The sequence below is a fragment of the Thunnus maccoyii genome, chromosome 5, assembly GCF_910596095.1.
Source record: "Thunnus maccoyii chromosome 5, fThuMac1.1, whole genome shotgun sequence".
Lineage (NCBI taxonomy): Eukaryota > Metazoa > Chordata > Actinopteri > Scombriformes > Scombridae > Thunnus > Thunnus maccoyii.
In genome coordinates this window covers 3784567-3805873 of record NC_056537.1, presented here as the reverse complement: position 1 = coordinate 3805873, position 21307 = coordinate 3784567, and the positions used below count along the sequence as shown (strand labels likewise).

Below are 21307 nucleotides of genomic sequence, written 5' to 3'. Positions count from 1 at the left end.
AAAGCCTTCTCCAGTACATCCCAAAGATCCTCAATGGGGGTTAAGGTCTGGACTCTGTGGTGGCCGATCCATGTGTGAAAATGATGCTCTCCTGAACTACTCTTTCACAATTTGAGCCCGATTAATCCTGGGATTGTCATCTTGGAATATGCCCGTGCCATCAGGGAAGAAAAAAATCCATTGATGGAATAATCTGGTCATTCACTATATTCGGGTAGTCAGCTGACCTCATTCTTTGGGAGCATAATGTTGCTGAACCTAGACCCGACCAACTGCAGCAACCCCAGATCATAGCACTGCCGCAGGCTTATACAGTTGGCACTAGGCATGATGGGTGCATCACTTCATCTGCCTCTCTTCCTACTCTGATGCGCCCATCACTCTGGACTCATCAGACCACATGACCTCCTTCCATTGCTCCAGAGTCCAATCTTTATGCTCCCTAGCAAATTGAAGCCTTTTTTTCCAATTAGTGGTTTTCTTAGGGCTACACAGCTGTTCAGTCCCAATCCCTTGAATTCCCTTTGCATTGTGCACGTGGAAATGCTCTTACTTTCACCATTAAACAAAGCCCTGAGTTCTACTGTTGTTTTTCTGCGACTTGATTTCACCAAACATTTAAGTTATCGCCGATCACGATCAGCAAGGATTTTTTTTCCAACCACATTTCTTCCTCGAAGATGATGGTTCCCCACTATCCTTCCATTTTTCAATAATGCGTTGGACAGTTCTTAACCCAATTTTAGTAGTTTCTGCAATCTCCTTAGATGTTTTCTCTTGATGCATGCCAATGATTTGACCCTTCTCAAACAGACTGACATCTTTCCACGACCACAGGATGTGTCTGTTTGACATGGTTGTTTAAGAAATGAGAAGCTATTCATTGCATCAGTTGGGGTTTAATAACTTGTTGCCAGCTGAAAGATAATTGCCCATGCAGTAATTATCCAATAGGAGGCTCTTACCTATTTGCTTAGTTAAATCCAGGTGGTGACTTTTTTTTTGGCCAGGCAGTGTATATATAATTATTGATTATACTCAAAACAGTCAGTAAAAATACCAAATCTGTAACATTTTTTTGGTCTCCCTACCTCTAAGTCACCATATTTCTCATCTGTAATCAAATCAAGTGAATTTTATTTATATAGCGCCAAATCACAACAGAAGTTATCTCATGACACACACACAGATAGAGCAGGTCTAGACTTTATCCTTTAATTAACAGAGACCCAACACTCCCCTGTGAGCAAGCAGTGGCAAGAAAAAACCTCGAACAGAACCAGACTCTAGACGGGCGACCGGCTGCCTTGACCGGTTGGGTTGAGAGAGGAAGAAGGAGGGAGGAGGAGAGAGAGAGACACAGAGAAGCACAACAACAAAAATTATAACAATAACAACAACAATAATAATAGAAATATGACTAATATTAAAAATAATAGCAGGTGCACGCATCAACCACGATCCATAGAAACCTGCAAGATGACAAAGCACAAAAACTGCGGAAGATGCCAAGTTAGTAACATGTATTAACGGGACATGAATGTGTACAGATGGAGAAGGGGGGAGAAGGAGGAGCTCAGTGCATCATGGGAAGTCCCCCAGCAGTCTAGGCCTATAGCAGCATAACTAAGGGCTGATCCGAGGCGAGCCTGGTCGGCCCTAACTATAAGCTTTATCAAAAAGGAAAGTTTTAAACCGACTCTTAAACGTAGAGAGGGAGTCTGCCTCCCGGATAAGATCTGGAAGATGGTTCCACAGGAGAGGAGCCTGATAGCTGAAGGCTCTGCCTCCCATCCTACTTCTAGAGACTGTAGGATCCACAAGTAAGCCTGTATACTGGGAACACAGTGTTCTAGTGGCGTAATAAGGTACTATGAGCTCTTTAAGATATGATGATGTCTTACCCTTAAGGGCTTTGTAAGTGAGAGGGATTTTAAATGATATTCTGGATTTTACGGGAAGCCAGTGCAACAAAGTTAAAATGGGAGAAACGTGATCTCTTTTTCTAGGTTTCGTCAGTACACATGCAGCTGCATTCTGGACCAGATGGAGAGTCTATAGAGACTTGTTAGGGCAGCCTGATAAACTATTGTTATGAAGAAAGTCACACAAAACTGACTGGCGACTGCTTTCTCAAGGATCTTAGTGAGAAAGGGAAGATTAGATATAGGTCTATAGATGGCTAAAACACGTGAATCAACAGTAGACTTTTTACCAAGAGGTTTAATCTTAGTGGTGCAAACCTGTTACAAAAGAATGATCGATCATATCTAGTAAAAGAATGTGTTTGAATGTTTTAAGACTATCTGGACTAAGCGAAATTCTTCCAGTTTGGTGGAACATCATATCCTATCAGATTTTTTGCCATGTTTGCTTTGACTTGCGGGTTAATTAGTGAAGTGCTTATTTAGTTGGATACACATTTGACCTACCGCAGTGTAGAGGCAGCAGATGACTCATCGCCAATAAGGTGAAACATTTACTAATTTGAAAACTGAGAAACTTGAACTTTGGCCAAAACTTTCAAGATCATTTTGAATTTTTTCAAAAGAAAACATCTGATGGTTTTAATTTCTCCTGCTGAGTTTTAAATATGTTCTATAAGCAGGAAAATAAGGTCGGAAACAAGAAAAAACAAATATGCAAATACAAAAGTTGTATTTAGAGAAGGGAGAGGAGACTGATGATCATGATAAGAGCAGGAACTGCAGGATATGAGCGAGATCTGCCTCTGATAGAACAGCGTCATATGTCACGATGAAAACATGGTCCTCTCTGCTTTTCTTACAGACAAGGAACAGGTTTTTCGAAAACACACCTGTTGGCAGGAGCACAAATACCTGTCTGCAGGTCAGATAGGGCAGGACGAATCATGACTCAGCTTTTCAGATCAGAATGAACACCTGGGTCACTGGTGAAGGAGGCAGAAACACTGATTCCTCTGCTGGAGGATGGATGCCTGTTTCTGTGTTGCAGCTGCAGCGGCGTTCACTTTCACGGTGGTTTGGACGCTGAAGCAGGGCTGTGATGCTGGATACTGGTCTGTTGCGTTCGGGGCCCTCGGGGCCTCTCTGTACTTCACAGCTCCTCTGGTGTACTGTGGGGTCGCCTTACTGTGCTGCAGCATCGCTCTGGTGTGTGTGACTGCGAGGACGGACGAGCTGCTGCCGCTGCAGGGCAGAGCGGTGCTGGTTACAGGTGAGGCTTTGAATATAGAGACACACCTGCAACCTTATTATTCTAATACAAACATATGTTATATAAGTCAGCTGAGTGACTATTAAATCATCTAAACATCTTAAAAGAAGCACTGATTTTTGGTCCAGAGTGAAGTATGCCAACGACTACTGGATTGCTTTTTATTTACTTGATTTAATTGGATAATTTAAATAATATGCACCTGGTGATCACATGACCTTTCCTTTAGTAGCTCCAGCTGGTCAAAACTTTTACTTGTCCAAAACTTAAAGACAAGATCCTTCTGAAATTAATGACTAAATTCCAGTCAGCTGGATCAGTGTGATTTTCTTGATATTATTCTATTGATTGCTATCAATTGTTAATTCATTTTATTATTATTATTATTATTATTAATTTGCTTAATTATATCTGTTAATTTCCACGTTTTTTGTGTCACAGGAAAGCTACACATTAATGTTAGTATGCAACATTTTAACATGTCAGCATGTTAAAGTTAGCATAACATGCAAACACCATTAACATGTGACGCTATACAAAATATTAGCATGTTACCATTGATTCTCACTGTTAATGAGCTAAATCAAGCAAGCTGGATTCATCTTTAGACTGTTAGTTATGTTTTTTGTTTCTGTTTTCAGCATTTAAGTTGTTTGAATGATATAATAACAGTCGGACTCAACATGTTGTGAATGTAACTCTGCATTATTTGTGTTATTAAGTCAGTGACATTTCAGGCATCTCTGCTTCAGTGAGCAGCAGTCTGCACCGACTGGACAAACAGGAAAGAGAGATAAAATATAAAAGGTTGTTGTGTCAAATCGTTGGAAGACAGTTGAAGAAAACACCAGATCAAAAACTGCTTTTTGAAGATAAAAATCAGGAGTCAGAGGTCCAAGCAGCAAAATGTTCTTTAATGGAGAGCAAATTAGTGCATACAAGATGAACCAGGTCGCTCTGACGGTTTTTTCCTTCAGGGCGTAGTTTTTATACCCTTAGGTTGGCACAGGTCACACCTATCGTCCATCCTCCTTATTTTTGGCCAATTACACCATTATTTTTATCTTCGTCACTCGTTGTTGGTCAAAACTCTTCAAGACAGGTTTTGAGCTGTCGTGGATATGTACTGGCATATTCAATTCTATCTGGTTATGTCCAATTTTTTTTATATAAGTATTGGGGATCATTTTACACCATTATTGCTAAGTTGTCTTCTGGCCTTTATTTTTTTATAAGTTATTCTGGTCACTTTACGCCCTTATTTCTTGATCTTTTCCAGAGTGTATTTTTAAAAAAGGTGAAGACTTTTATGTAGACCTGAGCAAAGTGACATGTAATACAAACACACTCAAATTTCTCCAGTGTATGATTATGATTCTTTTACCGTGCTTCTATACGTATATCGTGATTAAATGATTCATGAGATTACAAATACATCATCAATAAGATTCTAACACACTAGCACTTATTGTTTATAAAATGTATAAAATCAATCTGCATAGCTCAATATTGTCTTTAAGCACACCAATGACGCTTAATGAAAATACACCACAAGGTTCAGATTGTGGGTCAGATTTTTTGTTTTCACATTGTTTGATCAGAATATGCACCTTACTCTAACTTTTAATCAACTATAATGTCTCTTCATCTCTTAAACCTACGGCTAGTCTCCATGCAACACATTCACAGAGCTCATAACGCGTCTGAAGAAGAAAATTAAAACTATCTGCATCAGAGCTAAGAGAGAAAATACATTTTAGTAATTGGTTGAAGTGACCCTTTAATTATGGGCCAGGAGTGTGAGTGAGTTATAGTACAGTGAGATGTGTTAATATTAATATCTATTACCATATTTTGTTATTATTCAGTGATTAGAGAGGGTGTGTTTAGTACACGCTGTCATGTGTTCAGTTTGCTACTAATGTCACCAGGTGTTTGATCATAAACCAAAGTATTGGACAAATTAAATGTTGACCAGATGATGGTGCCAGATGAGAAGTCAGAGGATCAAAAGTTTTTATCCTGAGGGGAACATGAATGTTTGAACCAAATTTCAGAGCAATCCATCCAAATGAGGAGCAAAAAATTCAACCTCATGGTGGCGCCAGAGGAAAAGTCAGAAGATCACCAAACTCAATAGGATTCATCCTCTGAAGAGCATGAATGTCTGAACCAAATTTCATGTCAATCCATCTAATTTTTGTTGAGATATTTGAGTCTGGACCAAATTTATTGACCTAGAGACAGACAGACCCCTTATCCTTTATGCCCTGTGCCTCTTGGCTGCAGAAAAAACAGAATAACGTCACCTTCCTAAAATAATGGACATAAAATAATGACAAAAATGATTTAGTCTTTTTATTCAGTCATTTTAGTCAGCAAAATGGCTAAGTCCATAAAGCTAGCATTTAGCAAAGAGCTGAAAGGCTCCAGAATCTGTGGCTGTTGCAAGTGATAGGCTTTTCTGCCTTTTAAACAATATTTCATCTACAGTTTTTGTCTAATTTTTTCCATATTACATCATCTAATTAAGAAAGATTTGAATACCGTATTGTAATATAACAGCTAGAAATTGTGTGTATAACTAAAAAATTCCTCTTTAGGATCCTCTTTACTTTTGTGTTTTTATTTAATGAAAATCTCACTTAAACATAATATTAGTAATCATAACATCATTTGACCGGTATTATAGTAGCCTGTTGTGCAGTGTCTAGAGGCAGCTTGTGCACACCATGGTGATTTTTTTTTGTGTTTTCTGAGAAACCTGAAAGAATGACATAGGCCATTATTTTAGGAAGGTGACGATAAATAAGTTTCATTCAAAGCTTCATAATTGCATTTCTTCCACTTTTAGGTTGTGATTCAGGTTTCGGTCACACGCTGGCGAAGCGGCTGAGCAAGATGGGAGTGCAGGTGTTCGCAGGTGTGCTGGATGTGAACGGAGCTGGAGCTCAGCAGCTGAGAGACCAAGGATGTGAAAACCTGCAGGTCCTGCAGCTCGACGTGATCGACAGCTCCCAGATAGAGAAGACACACCTGCACATCCGCGCTCAGGTCGGAGACTCAGGTGAGACTGAACGCTGTTGTTGTCATCATCCACTGAGAAGACGAGGAGGTGTGAAACTCAACCTAATACAACCTTACTAAGTTTAACTTTCACTGTTCAAGTCACGGAAGTAACTTCAAATAGCTAAAGCTGACCAGTGGTGGAAAGTAACTAAGTACATTTACTACAGTTTTGAGGAACTTGTACTTTACTTGAGTATTTCTACTACTGTACTTTCTACTCTGATACATTTATTTGACAGCTTTAGTTACTTTTCAGATGAAGATTTGACACAATTGATAATATAATTGTCATTGTTGTTAAAGATGAAACCAGTGGTTTCCAACCTTTTTGGCTTTTGACGTCTTACAAAAAGCAGTGTGTAGTCGGTAGGGGTGTGCCCGAATACAAATACGTTATTTGGCACAAATAGTGGGTTTTTTACAAATATTTGTTTCATACAAATATTTTAAAAATGATTTGTTTTCAGGAAGAAAAAAAACAAAACATGTCAAATACCAGGGAGCAGGTCGGTTACATTGCTATCTCAGTGTCTCTCCTCTGCTCCGCTGTGACGTCTATCAGCAGGTCTCAACGAGGGGAGTCACATCCACCTGCTACATGACGCACATTTCCTAATTTGGACATCAGTCCCAGAGTTGGGGGTGTTCCCCAGAGATAAAGCTGAGCTACTGACACAAGTGAAGTGCTCCCAAGGGAACACTTCATGAACACTTATTGTAATACTTTAATTTTCTAAAATTAAAAGCGTAATAAAAACTAAAACAGGATTTTTAAGCCTCTTTCCACTTTTATTCAAATACAAATACAAATACAAATAATTTGCTGCCTCAACAAATACAGATACAAATATAAATACTGGGCCCTCTGAACATCCCTAGTAGTTGGGGTCACATTTCACATGTCTATGAGTTGTTAACAGCTCCACCAAATAGTGATTTTTCCCTCTAAACTTCTCACATGCTTTCATTTCAATAAATGTTCAAATGATCCAATATTTCAGCAAAAATCAAAGATTAGAGAAAAAGTCCAAAAACTGAAAACAGATTTGTGTATCAGAACTTTGTTTTTTCTTCTTTCCTCTCCCATTAATCATCTCACGACCCCTCAGATTTATCTGCTGACCCTTTGGAGGGGCCCGACCCCTAGGTTGGGAACCACTGGACTAAACTAGCTAACTGTATATAAAGTAGTGTAAACTAGCTCCACCTCCAGCAGCTACAACAGTAACATGCTGCTCTAACACTGATGCTTCACTATTAATAATCTAATGATGTCATATATAATAATATATCAGTCAGAGGGACCAAACCACTACTTTTACTGCAATACTTTAACTACATCAAGCTCATAATACTTATGTACTTTTACTGCAATACTTTAACTACATCAAGCTCATAATACTTATGTACTTTTACTGTAGTAGGATTTTTCATGCAGTACTTTTACTTGTAATGGAGTATTTTTACATTGATGTATTGCTACTTTTACTTAAGTATCTAAGTAGGTAGGATCTGAATACTTCTTCCACCACTGCAGTTAATGTAATCTGCCATCTGTGTGTTTGTCATTTTAATCGCTGAATGTGACAGTCAGTTCAGTAATGGGGATAAAAATGACAAGTCTGTTGCCTAAAAGTTTTCTATATCTCTCTACTAATAAATAACAAGAACAGCTTAAAAGGTCAGTAAGAGATTCAGCATCATCATCATTAACATCAAGGTATTTTACTAACTTGAAACCAGATTCTCCAAACCTGCTAGAAAGCAACTTTTCACCTCCTTACCACCACGATGAATAGAACATGACAAATGTTTTGTCACTTTTTGTGTCTCTGCAGGTTTGTGGGGTTTAGTGAATAACGCAGGAATCCTTCACTGTCCTCTGGATGCAGAGCTGCATCCTGTCACATTGTACAGACGTGTCATGGACGTCAACTTCCTGTCTGCAGTGAAGATGTGTCAGGTGTTCCTGCCTCTGCTGCGCAGGTCCAGAGGACGCATCGTCAACGTGGCCAGCATGGCAGGTACATCTGACCGCAGAGACACGAGACACCAGCAGAATGATGCAAACATGGCATGTTTGAACAAATAAACAACAAATCAACAAGTATAGATTACATGACTGCTGCCAGTTTTCTAAACTACATGTAGCAACCGACAGACCGACTTTTCCATCCACAGAGCCGTGCTGCTCTGTGGATGGAAAAGTCGGTCTGTCGGTCCGCCACTTTGCTCCAGACTGAAATATCTCAGAAATTATGGGATGGGTTGTCACATTATTTTGATCACACATTCATGTTCCTCAGAGGATAAATCCTGACTTGTGATCCCTGAAGTTTATACCTTCCAAACAGTCTTTGGTTTCAGTTTGTGTTATATTAAAATAAGACTTCAAACCTTATGGAAACAAATGATTTGTCTCGCTTATTACTGGAATATTGATTAGTTCTAGGGCTGCAACTAACTATTATTTTCATTATCAATTAATCTGCAGATTATTTTCTTGATTAATGGATTGTTGTTTTATATATAAAATTAATTTTGTCAGTGACGAAGGAGGCAGATTCATTACAAGCCTTGGTGGATAAAAGTTTAGGGGCTACTGACACAGGAGGGTTTGTTAGCCTGTCGACAGTAGCAAATAAGGCACGTGCATTGTTATTGTTTTTGGCAATGATGTCAGAGAAGAAGGACAGCCTTGCATTTCTCAGTTCCAAATGATAAATGTGAAGTCTCTCTTTGTAGATCTCATAATGAACCTGGAGATTTGTTTTTCGCCACCTGCGTTCAGCTTTTCGACACTCCTTTTTCCATTCTGACCAGTGTGGCATTTCTCCATGGAGATCTTTTCTTATCAGAGACAACCTTCACCTTAGTGGCTGCTATGGCATCAATAACACTTTAGATTTAATTTTAGAACTGAAATTATCTACAAGCTCATTGACTGATACTCAAGAGAGGGCAAATGTGGAGGAGAAGGCCTGAATAAATATTTCACTGGTGTTTTCAGTGATATACCATTATGTGATTATTTCTGTTTGAACATTTGTGTGCATGGAGATAGCACTCGCAAAGAAAAGACAGGAATGATCAGAGAGAGCAACGTCAGTCACCACAACCTTAGAAATGTTCAGACCCTTAGAGATGAGATTAAGTCCAGAGTGTGCCCCTTGTTGTGAGTGGGCTCCGTCACATGATGAGTCAATCCATAGTTATCAAGAACATAACACAGTTCTTTAGTCCCTCTGTCCTGGGGGTTGTCAACATGGATGTTAAAATCACCAACAATAACTACACAGTCAAAGTCAATACAGATAATAGACAGCAGTTCAGCAAAATCATCGAAAAAGGTTGCACAGTAGTTAGGTGGCCTGTAGATATTTAGAAATATAGCTTAATGATTGCAAACAGCATTGGAGGGAATCATTTAACAATATGCTTTTCCTGGGAAGAGACATGAATGCCATCAGCCTTGCAGCCTGGACCCAGCACATATCAGTTATAGCTTGCTGTATTTTGTACATTAATAATTGGATGTGCTATGCTTTTATCAGACTGGGGAGAGAGAGGATGATACTGTAGCCGTCGTGGAGGGGGTGGGCGCCATAACTGTGACGAATATGTCGAGACTGGTCTAGGACTTAAAGCCATTGGTGGAGGTGGACGCTGAGTGGGGTTTAGAGGAGAGAAAATGGGAGTAGGGCGGGATGTAAGTTTGGTCCCTGCAGTGACCAGCTCTTTCATCTGGTCAGTGAACTCGAAGAGGGGGGAGGAGAGGGTAAGGGTGATTTGAGAGGAGATTGACCTGGATGGGGTTTGGGGGGGTGAAGAGGGTGAATCCTCAAAGGTGGAAGTTGGTGAGGGGGGTGGAGACGCCTTCTCTCGACTCTGATGACTGTCATGTTTAAAGCTGTCTTCAGGCGGAGGCTGAGGCGGCTCTCTGTCAAGGTTTCTGTTGTGTTTTGTTATGTCCTCTTCTTGTTTTGATTCCTCTTGTCTTTTGTCCTTGGCAGAGGGAACAGATGGGTGAAACAGGAGGTAAAATAGGTGAGAGATAAACAATTTTACTCCTGACTTGTTAAGGAAAAGTACATCTGCCTTAAAAAGATGTCTGCGGTCCCAGAGAAAGTTGAAATTGTCAATAAAGTGCGGTGAATGGACGGTACATGCAGTTGAGAGCCATGTGCTCAGTGCCAACAATCTGCTGAATCTTTCTCAGTGGTGGTAAAGGGCCACTGATAAACACCTCAGCAAGAGCTGACTGTGTTCAACAGATCACTAAAGTCTTGTTTCAACTCTTCAGACTGTTGTTTCACAACATCATTGGTCCCTATGTGCAGTATGATGTTTTTCACATTTGGATGTGCAGCCATGATACGCAGGATTCTCTCAGTCATGTTAGAGACCATGTTCTTGGGAAAGCAGAGTATTTTGGTGTTTTTACTGCACATGCTTCTGAAATCTTTTATAGCACAGTCACCCAAAATCAGAGTTTGAGTCCCAGTTGTTAGCTTTCCCTGTAGCTTTTTACTTTCAGACGTACTCTCAGTCTTTACCCTGCTGTTTGAAGACGAGAGGTTATCCAGGTCATCAGACGGAGATCCAGGGTCCTGCAGCAGTGGAGCAAATCTGTTCTCCAGTTGTACACTGGGTTGTTGGGGAGGTTTGTTGCTAATTCTCCCTTTCGCAGCTGTCCACGGCTGTGTCCTATGAAGAACAGCTGTTGAAGAGGCGCTCTGCCTGGATGATAATGCAGGCCAGCCTGTTGCATCACAAATCTCAGGGAGCTGGGCTCTGCCTGTTACTTGTCCTCCCACTTTTCCGGAAATTGATTTATACTTAGGCTTTGCTACAAGAGAGTTCCAAGGAGGACTATCACTTGTAGATTTATTATCCAGTTCACAGACCTCCTGTTTCTTGGTAGTCTTGGTGGTGCCAATAAGCTGTGTGTTAGCATGCTCTTGTCCACCGTTTTGAGTCCATGGTAAAGTGGTGTCGTTCGCACATAGTCCATTCACTTCCACGTTCACTTCTAACCGGTGAATTTTGGTTTCCAGCACTGCAATCTTCTGTAGAAGTTTGTGGAAGTTGTTGGTGGAGAAGGCAGGCATCTTGCTGCTAATTAGCTTTAGCTAAGTGCCACGTACAGGCTTGTGCTGCTGGTAGGCCTCACTGAGGAGGTCATAAAAATGTTAAAATTATAAGTATCCAGGAGCCGCTGCTCATAGTTTATTGCAGAAGAAAAACAAGAATATCAGCAGAAAAATGCAAGCAGAGGCGATAGCAAGTAGAAAAGTGTCTGCACTGTAAGAGAGCAGGAAGTATTCATCAGTAATCAACGATAAGCAAACATGGACGTTTGTAAAAATGATGTTAATTTGGTGGCTTTATGCATTAAAATATTTCTATTAAAGCAATATTGTGACTCTATAAATATTCATACAGAGAGTCAGATGTTCCGATCGATTCCTCTCATGTCTAAATATGAAGCTACAGCCAGCAGCTGGTTAGCTTAGCTTAGCATAAAGACTGGAAACAGGGGGAAACTGCTAGCCTGGCTCTGTCCAAAAGTAACAAAATCCTTCATAACTTCATATTCAGACACCAGAGAGGAATCAATCTGAACATCTGACTCTCTGCCAGAAAGAGAAGAAACATACAAAAACATCACAAAATATTGAACTAGTCCTTTAAGTAGCCGTCTGTCAAGTTCTCGATATCGGAGCTTCTCACAAGCACATGAAATTATTTACTGTTTTACAAAAGGGTTTCATAACATTAAATTCTTCAATAAAAATACAGCATCAACACAACTTTTATGAGAAATAAATCTCTCTCTATGATTTTATTTCTACCAACAACTCTGGAGGCCATTTTTCCTTGACTTTGCATTAATGCAGTGATGGTTTCTCCTGCAGCTGAGGTGCCGATGCCCATGTTCGCTGCTTACGGAGCATCGAAGGCGGCGCTGAGTGTTTTCTCCAAAGTCATGAGGCTGGAGTTGTCTGTGTGGGGCGTCAGAGTGGCTTTAATTCAGCCTTCAGGCTTCAGAACAAGTAAGTCTGATTTAATCTGTGACTTATGATCATATTCAGTTTGTAATGTAAGCGTTTATTATCTGATATGAATAAAAGAAAGGGAAGTTACAGCATAAAGACAGACATTAAATTGTTTTTGGTTCAAACCAGAGAAACATTTACAGTCTAATAGAAAGTGTTTTCTTTGTTTAGTTTTTACATTTTTGTCTTGTGTCTAAAGGCAGGCTGCAAGTTCCAAACAGCCACCAAACTACATTACACACTGTTTTGTTTCTCTTTCATTTTAATTCTCATTTCTCCTTTTCTTATTTGCACTGTCATACATAACATACGCTCAAATGTGGCGACGATTCTCATGATCTTGCTGCTCTAACAACTGACTGAAGTAAAAATCTGTCTCAAATATATGTTAAATATATGAGGATGAATCCTACTGACTTTGGTGATCCTCTGACTTTTCCTCTAGCGGCACCATGAGGTTGACTTTTTATTGAAATATCTCAACAATTATTGGACGGATTGTTGTGAAATTTGCTTCGTACATTCATGTATCCATCAGGATGAATTGTAATAACTTTGACCCTCTGACTTTTCATCTAGCGCCATCATCTGGTCAACATTTCATTTTGTCCAACACTTTGGTTTATGATCAAATACCTGCAAAACTAATGACATGACACTATTTGTGAGGCAGATCCAGTAAAGTGTTATAAAAGCTGTGGCGTTTACAGCAAAATAAAACCACATTTATGTTTTTTCCTTTCAGATATCTTTGGGAACACTGACGCCATCAGCCGCTACCGAGACGAGATCCTCTCAGGTGTCTCCTCTGATGCCAGAGAGGATTATGGGGAGGCGTACATCTCGTCTCTCCCCAGCAGTTTGACCAAACTGTCCCAGATGTCAGCGGAGGATCTGTCTCCTGTGGTGGACAACATGTGTCATGCTCTGCTGTCTGTCCAGCCCAGACCTCTGTACACCCCCGGAAAGATGGGATGGTTCCTTCCGTTTCTTCACCGCCACCTTCCCACCACGCTGTTCGATTGCGTCATCATGAACCTCCAGAAATACACCGACTGTGAGCCTGCAGGCCTCCACGTCAACTCAGGTTAAAGGGAAATGTGTTTATACTGGTATCCTGTAATCCAGAGCAACTTCCAAAGACTTCAGACTTCAAATCCATCAAAACAAACATTGATTACCTTTTTTCTGGAGGAGCAGGAGTCAAACTGCATTATTGTCTTGTGGTGATTGAAGAAGAATTCAGATCCTTTACTTAAGTAAAAATACCAAAATCCACTCCACTCCATTACAAGTAAAAGTCCTGCATGAAAAATCCTACTGAAGTTAAAGTACATAAGTATTATGAGCTTGAGGTAGTTAAAGTATAGTAAAGTAAAAAAACAAAGTTCTGATACACAAATCTGTTTTCAGTTTTTGGACTTTTTCTCTAATCTTTGATTTTTGGTGAAATATTGGATCATTTGAACATTTATTGTATGTAACCATCCAAAACAACTCATTCTCAACATTCCTGTTGGTCAATTCTTGAGATGAAAGATGGTTTCCAGCATCGTGGTTACCCTACATCATGTATCTCTTCAGCCTATCAGAGGGCCTTACATACACAGAGAGAATCCCTGTTAGCTAAGAAAACTAGAACTAACGCTACTTCCTCATGGATCACTTTCTCTACTGGTTACTCTCCTCTTGCATGCAGGGTCAAAAATATTATCCTTAAACATTGGAATGCCCTCAAAAGTGACCCATCTCTAAATAATATCAGCTATGTGCCTCCCCTGCAATCTGAGAGACAGACTGGTACATTCTGACACTACAAAACCACATAACACTGTCTCCTGGCTGTCTAATCCAGTGCTTATCAAACTTTTTCACACCAAGGACCCCTTAAGTGACACAAATTAGACCACAAACCCCCATCTGATAAGATTTCTGCTGTTAAGATGGTTTATTACAGTAAGTGTATGAAACCCATGATCAAAACAGTCACGTTCTGTCATTGTGTTACTTATGGATGTAATTATAGTGAAAATAAATTATTCCCCATTTTGCTGGGGAACCCTCTCAAGGACCCCTGGGGGTCCCCGAACCCCACTTTGAGTCCCACCGGTCTAATCAACCTACAGGTTTTTTCCACTGTGGCCACTGTGCACAATGTCCTAACTCGTCAGACACCAAGTACTTTACACATCCACGCACTGGTAAAATATACTCCATTAAATCCTTCATTAACTGCAGCAGCAACAAACAAAAAGAGCTTTAAAGACTCGCATATCTGAACATAAGACATGTATTATGTCATCATAAAACATGGATTATGCTATCGCTCAACACTATGCACAGGCTAACCACAACAGTTTCTCTTAGAGGTGGTGACATCATCAACTCGCCGCACCACAGAGAGGCGGATTGGATTCACGCTCTGAACGCAGCGGAGCTCTTTGGCATAAATGAAGAACTGAATTTGTCATGTTTCCTCTAATATGTTACCCATGACGGATGTTTGTACTTTTTTATAGTTTTGTCTGTGTAACTTTCAGAGAAGTCTGTGGTCTTTTGTTTCTGACATGGTGTTAGCGGTGTGGCACTTTGACAGCTCCAACCATTGGATTTATTTTCCAGTAGATTTGAAACCCCGTTCAACCAATTATCCAACAACAAGTGTACACCTCGTCTAGGTTGATGATATGTTGTTTGCTTCATGTCTTTGTCCACTTTGACTGATTCAGCTGAATTTTGCACCACTGGAGAACAAGGACTGTTATTAAAACTTCTGTTTTCGATGTGTTGAGAGATGTTGTTAGACAACCAAACAGAACATTATGAAAAGTAGTTTGTTGCTGATTTGTAGACAAAGTCCTGACAGCTGGACGGCATTTTTGATAAAAGGTTTTTCTCTCCTTGCTTTAAAAAGTCTCAGCCTGTAACGTGAAGCCCTTTGAGACTGTCTCTGTGAGTAAAGCTGCACACTGACTCTAAACAGCACAGTGGATCAGTGGTCAGCACTGCTGCCTCATAGCCAGAAGGTCCTGGGTTTGAACCCCAGCTGTCCCAGGTTCTTCCTTTGTTTGTGTGGGTTTCCTTCCTCTATCAATGACATGTATGTCAGGGTTAATACTCCTGTCAGTGACACTGGCAAAAGAACTGGAGTCGGTTCTCAGGAGCTGCACTGCGGCTGCCTACTGCTCCCAGTGTGTGTGTGTGTATAGGATGGGTCAAATGCATTGATCCCCACAGGGATCAATAAAGTTCTTCTTCTTCTTCTAAATCACTTCAATTGACAATGTTTCAATCCCATTTAGATCTTCATCAGATGACAGTAAACTGAGTATCTTGGACTGATGGTCGGGACAAAACAAGACATCTGAGGTCATCTTTGGAAACAGTGATCGTTTTTCACCATTTTATCACATTTTATAGACCAAACTGATCTATTCATTGAGATAAATAATGAAAATAGTAGTTTAGTTGCGACCCTAAATTGAATGATAGTCTGATAGTTACTCTCCTTGACACACAGATACATACTGTAGATACACTGTGCTCTGCTTTTAATGGAAGTCCTCCAGGCTGCACAGACGGTAAAAACACGTTACACTGGATGTTCTCAGCATCTCAAAGATACATCATCTTCTTTTTTAAAAAAAACAGGATGTATAACATCCATTCAGCCTTAAAATACTCGTTCTGCTCGTCACAATCTCTGATGCTCACTCTCTCTATATAAACACGTTTATGCACACAGTTAAAAAAAAAAAAAAAAAAAGTATTTTGAGTCATTTACATAAAAAAATACACATCTCTCCAGTCCATCACACAATGATCTCAGTCCTGCGGTTTCAGAAAAACTCTCTTTGTGTTTGTTTCCACAACGTTGTGGTTCATGTCGTCTTCTTCTTCTACGGCTGCTCGCTCTCGCTTCTTTGCAAACTTTTTCTTCATGCTTCCTACTAAACTCTCGTACCTGAAAAAAGACGAAAAACACAGTTAGAAACAGTCGTAAAATAGAAAAAATATAAACTTTCAGATGCTGTGGAGCACAGCAGGTCAGCTTGTTAGAAGAATATAAACCTCTATGATCTTCATCTAGTCGGAAACATGTTTGGCTTTGTTTACTTACTTCTCCATATCATGAATAGTTTTTACTGTTTTACAGTGACTTAACATCAGATAAAGACATTTACTCATCTGCAAGTTATAACCAACAAGTCAGATATTCGAACCTCAGCGCCATTTCTTCATCTGTGACATCTGTTTGCATTCGGCTGACCTCCTCTTCCTCTCGTTTCTCCGATTCGTCCTTCGGATTCATCAGAGCCATCAGTTTCTGTGTCCGACGCAGAACGATGACAAGATTTAAATGAAATGTGGTCACATTTATGTCTCAAATCATTTTATTTTTCATTTATCTGTAGAAAAGGTTTAAATTTGTCTCAGATTATTTTACTGACACATTCTGACAAATATCATGTTTATTAAAAGGACAACAGCAGTTAAAAGTCAAGCTGAAACAATTAATTGATCATTAGAAAATCAATCAAAAGCAACTATTTTAATTGAACGATTTTTAACTATTTTTCCAGCAAAATGCCAAAATTTCACTGTCAAATGTGACTATTTGAAGGTTTTGTTTGTTATATGTGAAAAATAAACAGAATATTTTCAGGTTTTGCACTTCTGGACGACTAAAATGACACTTTTGAATATGTTAACTAAGGTTTTGGGAAATTGTGAATTTATCACCTTTTTCTGATGTTTTATTGACTCATTAACCAAAATAATTGTTAGTTGCAGCCAAAGTTAAAAGATAAGTAGAGCTGCTGCGATTAATCGATCAGTTGCAGACTATTAATTTAATCTCTAATTATTTGGATAATTGATTAATTGTTTTGAGTCATAATTTAAGAAAAAAAAAGTCCAAATTCTCTGATTCCAGCTTCATAAATGTGAATATTTTCTGGTTTCTTTAGTCCTCTATGACAGTAAACTGAATATCTTTGTGTTGTGGACAAAACAAGACATTTGATGATGTCGTTTTGGGTTTTGGGAAACTATTTCTCATTTTTAACATTTTATACTTATATACTTGTCCCACCATGATTATGAGACTTAAGAAAAATGGTTTTTGAGTTTTAAGTTTATTTAACTATCTTACATCCTGTTGGAAGAAACTGCAAACACATCTGCTACACTGCAAATATGACAAGAAAACAAATAGTTTTACAACAAATGTAGGAAATTCTCATATTAGCTGTAAACTTTGGAACCAAAATAACTTTTCTTTCATGCACTCATGAATTCTTCAGTCGGTTGAGAAAATTCACACAAATTAATGAAACATTTTTAAAATGCAGAGTTGTCACGTAGGAGGATTTTTTTTTTTTTTTTTTTGAAAGAAAGAAAAAGACATTTTGAAGATGATTGTTCCTGAAAGAAAATCAAATGTCTATGAAATGATTTATGCAGTAAACAGAAAGCAGAGTTCAGAAGAGGCAGCAGAGAAACGACAGAACTAATAAACGGATTAAAAACAAACCTCGACTTCTGGATTAAAACCCTTGAACGACATGCGACCGTAATTCAGGTCTTCACACGGCACAAAACTCTTCTCCTCTATGATGAGGTTCCTGAAAGAAGAAAATGAATATCAATGAAGGAAAACATGATATAATACAATACAACAGCATCACAAGTGAGCAACGGCCTCCAACGTGATCATAAAGTTGAACCGACGCCTCTAAAACTTAATGAAAGTAGGATTTATCACACGGCTGTTGAAGTTTTCTTTTAAAAGTTGTTCTCTATAGAAAACACTTTCACACCAGATTCCATTCAAAAATATGTGTTTTTATAGTTTCCTTGCTCATTACTTAACAGACACACTTTGTCCACTAGAGCTTCAATAATTCGTTGATTAATCGCCAACTGTTTTGATAATTGATTGTTTGGAGTCATTTTTAAGAAAGAAGAAAGTCCAAATGATCTGGTTGCAGCTTCTGAAATGTGAATATTTTCTGCTTTCTTTAGTCTTCTATGACAATTAACTGAATATCTTTGGGTTGTGAACTGTTGGTCGAGACAAAACAAGACATTCGAGGACGTCGTCTTGGGCTTTGGAAACTCTGATCGACATGTTGGACCAATTTCTGACATTTCATAGACAAAACAACTAATCGATTCATTGAGAAGATAATCGACAGATGAACCAATAATGGTAATAATCGTTAGTTACAGCCTCTATTGTCCACATTACTAAAATGTGCGTACAAGACTCTTTTTTTTGGCAGTTTTGCCAATCTAGTCGTCAGCATACAACTAATCATCAAGACACACTTTAAATAATATTCAAACATGTATAATTCCTTCCTGCAGCTACTCATGTCTCCCTAAAAGTTGACACATTATCAGATTAACTTCTGGCTGGAGGATTAAATTTAAACTGAAATTATTTGTGGATCTCACTGTTCACACCAAGTATATCAGGAAAGTTTTACTATGTGTGTAACTTTGACTACGAAATTATCAAAACTAAACCGGCATATTTCTGAATGGAGTTCACTAAGGAGTGCGGGGGTGTATATATATATATAAAGCTACTGAGTGTTTGTATGCAGAATTTGACACCTACTCTTTTGCTTTAAGCTCTGGCAGGTCCAGATACCAGTGTTCATCACTTATGATTCTCTTCTCGTCTTCTTCCAGCTGCTTCTTCGTCTCAGCGTCCAGACCTCTCTGCATGAACTGTGGAAACACACACACACACACACACACACACACACACACACACACACACACACACACACACACACACACACACACACACACACACACACACACACGTCACACTTTATTTCATAAAAACAACAACAACAACAGCTTTGGAGGAGGAGACAGTTGAGCAGCAATCTGGCTTATTAAACTGCTTATAATGAACTGCTCTTAAACTTATGACAGAGAGGTGGTTTCAAAAGTGAAGCTCTAGTGTTGAGAAATGGAGCAGTTAATGTATAAAACCAGAGGAAATCTCAGACTGAGACACATATTATGGGGTGAATTTTCAGCATTATTATTAATTTTATTATTTTATTAATTTTATTATTGTTATTATTATTTTCAGCATTATTATCATGTATTTATTTGCTTCCAGTTGTATTATGTTTATTATATATGAGATTAATATAGATTGGTTATCTAACTTGTATCCTTTTTATTTATTAACATTCACTTTTCCCTCATGGTACATGAAATTTACTGTATGACTTACTCTCTAATGATGTTTTATCTAATGAAGTTTTAGGTTTTATTGTTATTTCGGTGTCATGCCAAACATTTGGCCCACGTGGGATTAAAAGACACCAATATTTTACAAAACATGTCAAAGTAAAATCCACATGAACGTCAGCAGGTTTCCCAGCAGAACTTTGCTCGGAGCATCACAGTCTGCCTTCTTCCCATAATGCATCCTGGTGCCATCTCTTCCCCGGGTAAATGACGCACTCAGCCGTCCACATGATTCATCAGACCAGGCCACCTTCTTCCATTGCTCCACGGTCCGGTTCTGATGCTCACGTGCCCACTTGAAGGCACTTTCGGCAGTGGTCAGGGGTCAGCATGGACCCCATACACAACAAGCTGATGCACTGTGTGTTCTGACACCTGTCTGTCATAGCCAGCATTAACGTTTTCTGTGCTACAGTAGCTCTTCTGTGGGATCAGACCACACAGGCTGGTCATCGCTCCCCGTGTGCATCAATGAGCCTTCAGAGCCCATCATCCTGTGTTGGCACTGACTACTGCATACTGGGAACACTCAACAAGACTGTTTTGGTCATGGGTTTCATACACTTTCTGTAATAAAACATCCAAAAGCAAAAATCTTATCAGACAGACCCTGGGACAAAATCTTATCAGAAGGGGGTCCGTGGTCTAAGTGTCAGTTTCAGGGTCATTGATGTGAAGAAGTTTGAGAACTACTGGTCTAGACCTCACAATGTGACCCTCGTCAGAGTCACTCAGATCCTTAAACTTGCCCAATTTTTCCTGCTTCCAACACACCAACTTCAAGAACTGACTGTTCACTTGCTGCCTGATATATCACGAGATAATCAATAACGAGATAATCAATATTATTCACTTGAGCCGTCAGTGGTTTTAATGTTGTGGTTGATCGGTGTTTGTATTTTATCTTTTTTTTTATAATTTTTATCATTTTTTTTGTTGTTGTTTTCATATCACTATGGTGCCTCACATTTTATAAATAAAGTTATAAATAAAAGAAATAAACTGTAACCATAATATAATAAATAAATGATGATAAATTATAAATAAAGTGTCCATACACCAACATACACAGTTGGCCGCCGTGTAAATCAGCTAATTTGCTGACTTTGATCAGTTTAAGAACTGTTGTTATTTGCTGAATTAATCACTGGGTCAAACATCACATTAAAATATCTTAAACTGACATTTTTCCACGAGTTACAGCTTCTAATAAAGCAGAAAATCAGCCATCGTGGCGTTTCGGAGCTAATGTTACGTGAACTCTGCTAGCTTATCGTTTCTTATCATCACTTACCTTCATGCGCAGGAGGTTTTTGGAGAGTTTCACAGAGTCGCTCGCCATCGATAAGCCTGTTTACAGATAAATAACTGAACTACAGCAGATCCTGAAGGTTTGTTGGATCATTAAAGTTTATTGCTAAAACCTAAACCCACGAGCTGCAGCTGCTGGTAAAACTCAGGCCGAAGCAGCCGACTGTCGAGCAGCTTTGAGGATTCAGCAGTCCGGCTAATCGACCTTTGATATCATCGATGTTCGTGTACAATGTTGTCAAAATCAACATTATGTTTTTTGTCTTTGTGAGTAATAATTTCAAGGAATTCACATTAAACCACTTATCTATGAACACTTAAGTTATAAACTTCCTTACTAAGTAAACAATTGGTTATTTTACAGAAATTTAAGAGCAATTTGCAGGTAT

General features: G+C 39.0%; 2 protein-coding genes across 2 annotated transcripts; one reads left to right on the top strand and one right to left on the bottom strand.

The window, feature by feature from the left end:
* The first annotated feature begins 2688 nt into the window (after positions 1-2688).
* hsd17b2 (hydroxysteroid (17-beta) dehydrogenase 2) lies at positions 2689-13627 on the top strand. Its single transcript, XM_042412301.1, has 5 exons — positions 2689-3198; positions 6053-6265; positions 8106-8291; positions 12186-12323; positions 13072-13627. The coding sequence occupies exons 1-5, from the start codon at positions 2952-2954 to the stop codon at positions 13416-13418; spliced, it is 1131 nt and encodes a 376-aa protein (XP_042268235.1). The 5' UTR covers positions 2689-2951; the 3' UTR covers positions 13419-13627.
* Positions 13628-15860: 2233 nt separating this feature from the next.
* On the bottom strand, positions 15861-21102 carry mphosph6 (M-phase phosphoprotein 6). Its single transcript, XM_042412096.1, has 5 exons — positions 20902-21102; positions 18955-19067; positions 17863-17953; positions 16550-16653; positions 15861-16290 (listed from the first exon to the last, which is right to left on the bottom strand). Exons 1-5 carry the CDS (start codon positions 20947-20949, stop codon positions 16152-16154), a joined length of 495 nt encoding a protein of 164 aa, XP_042268030.1. The 5' UTR covers positions 20950-21102; the 3' UTR covers positions 15861-16151.
* Positions 21103-21307: the final 205 nt, after the last annotated feature.

Bases quoted from the DNA above. Each gene is read 5' to 3' on its own strand.
- hsd17b2 (XM_042412301.1), top strand. From the start codon at position 2,952: ATGGATGCCTGTTTCTGTGTTGCAGCTGCAGCGGCGTTCACTTTCACG. The intron at 3,199-6,052 runs GTGAGGCTTTGA...TTCCACTTTTAG, and splicing joins CAGAGCGGTGCTGGTTACAG to GTTGTGATTCAGGTTTCGGT. The intron at 8,292-12,185 runs GTACATCTGACC...TTTCTCCTGCAG, and splicing joins CAACGTGGCCAGCATGGCAG to CTGAGGTGCCGATGCCCATG.
- mphosph6 (XM_042412096.1), bottom strand. From the start codon at position 20,949: ATGGCGAGCGACTCTGTGAAACTCTCCAAAAACCTCCTGCGCATGAAG. The intron at 17,954-18,954 runs GTAGGTGTCAAA...TTCTTCTTTCAG, and splicing joins CCAGAGCTTAAAGCAAAAGA to GAACCTCATCATAGAGGAGA. The intron at 16,654-17,862 runs GTTTGTTTTTAA...CGTCGGACACAG, and splicing joins GTTTTAATCCAGAAGTCGAG to AAACTGATGGCTCTGATGAA.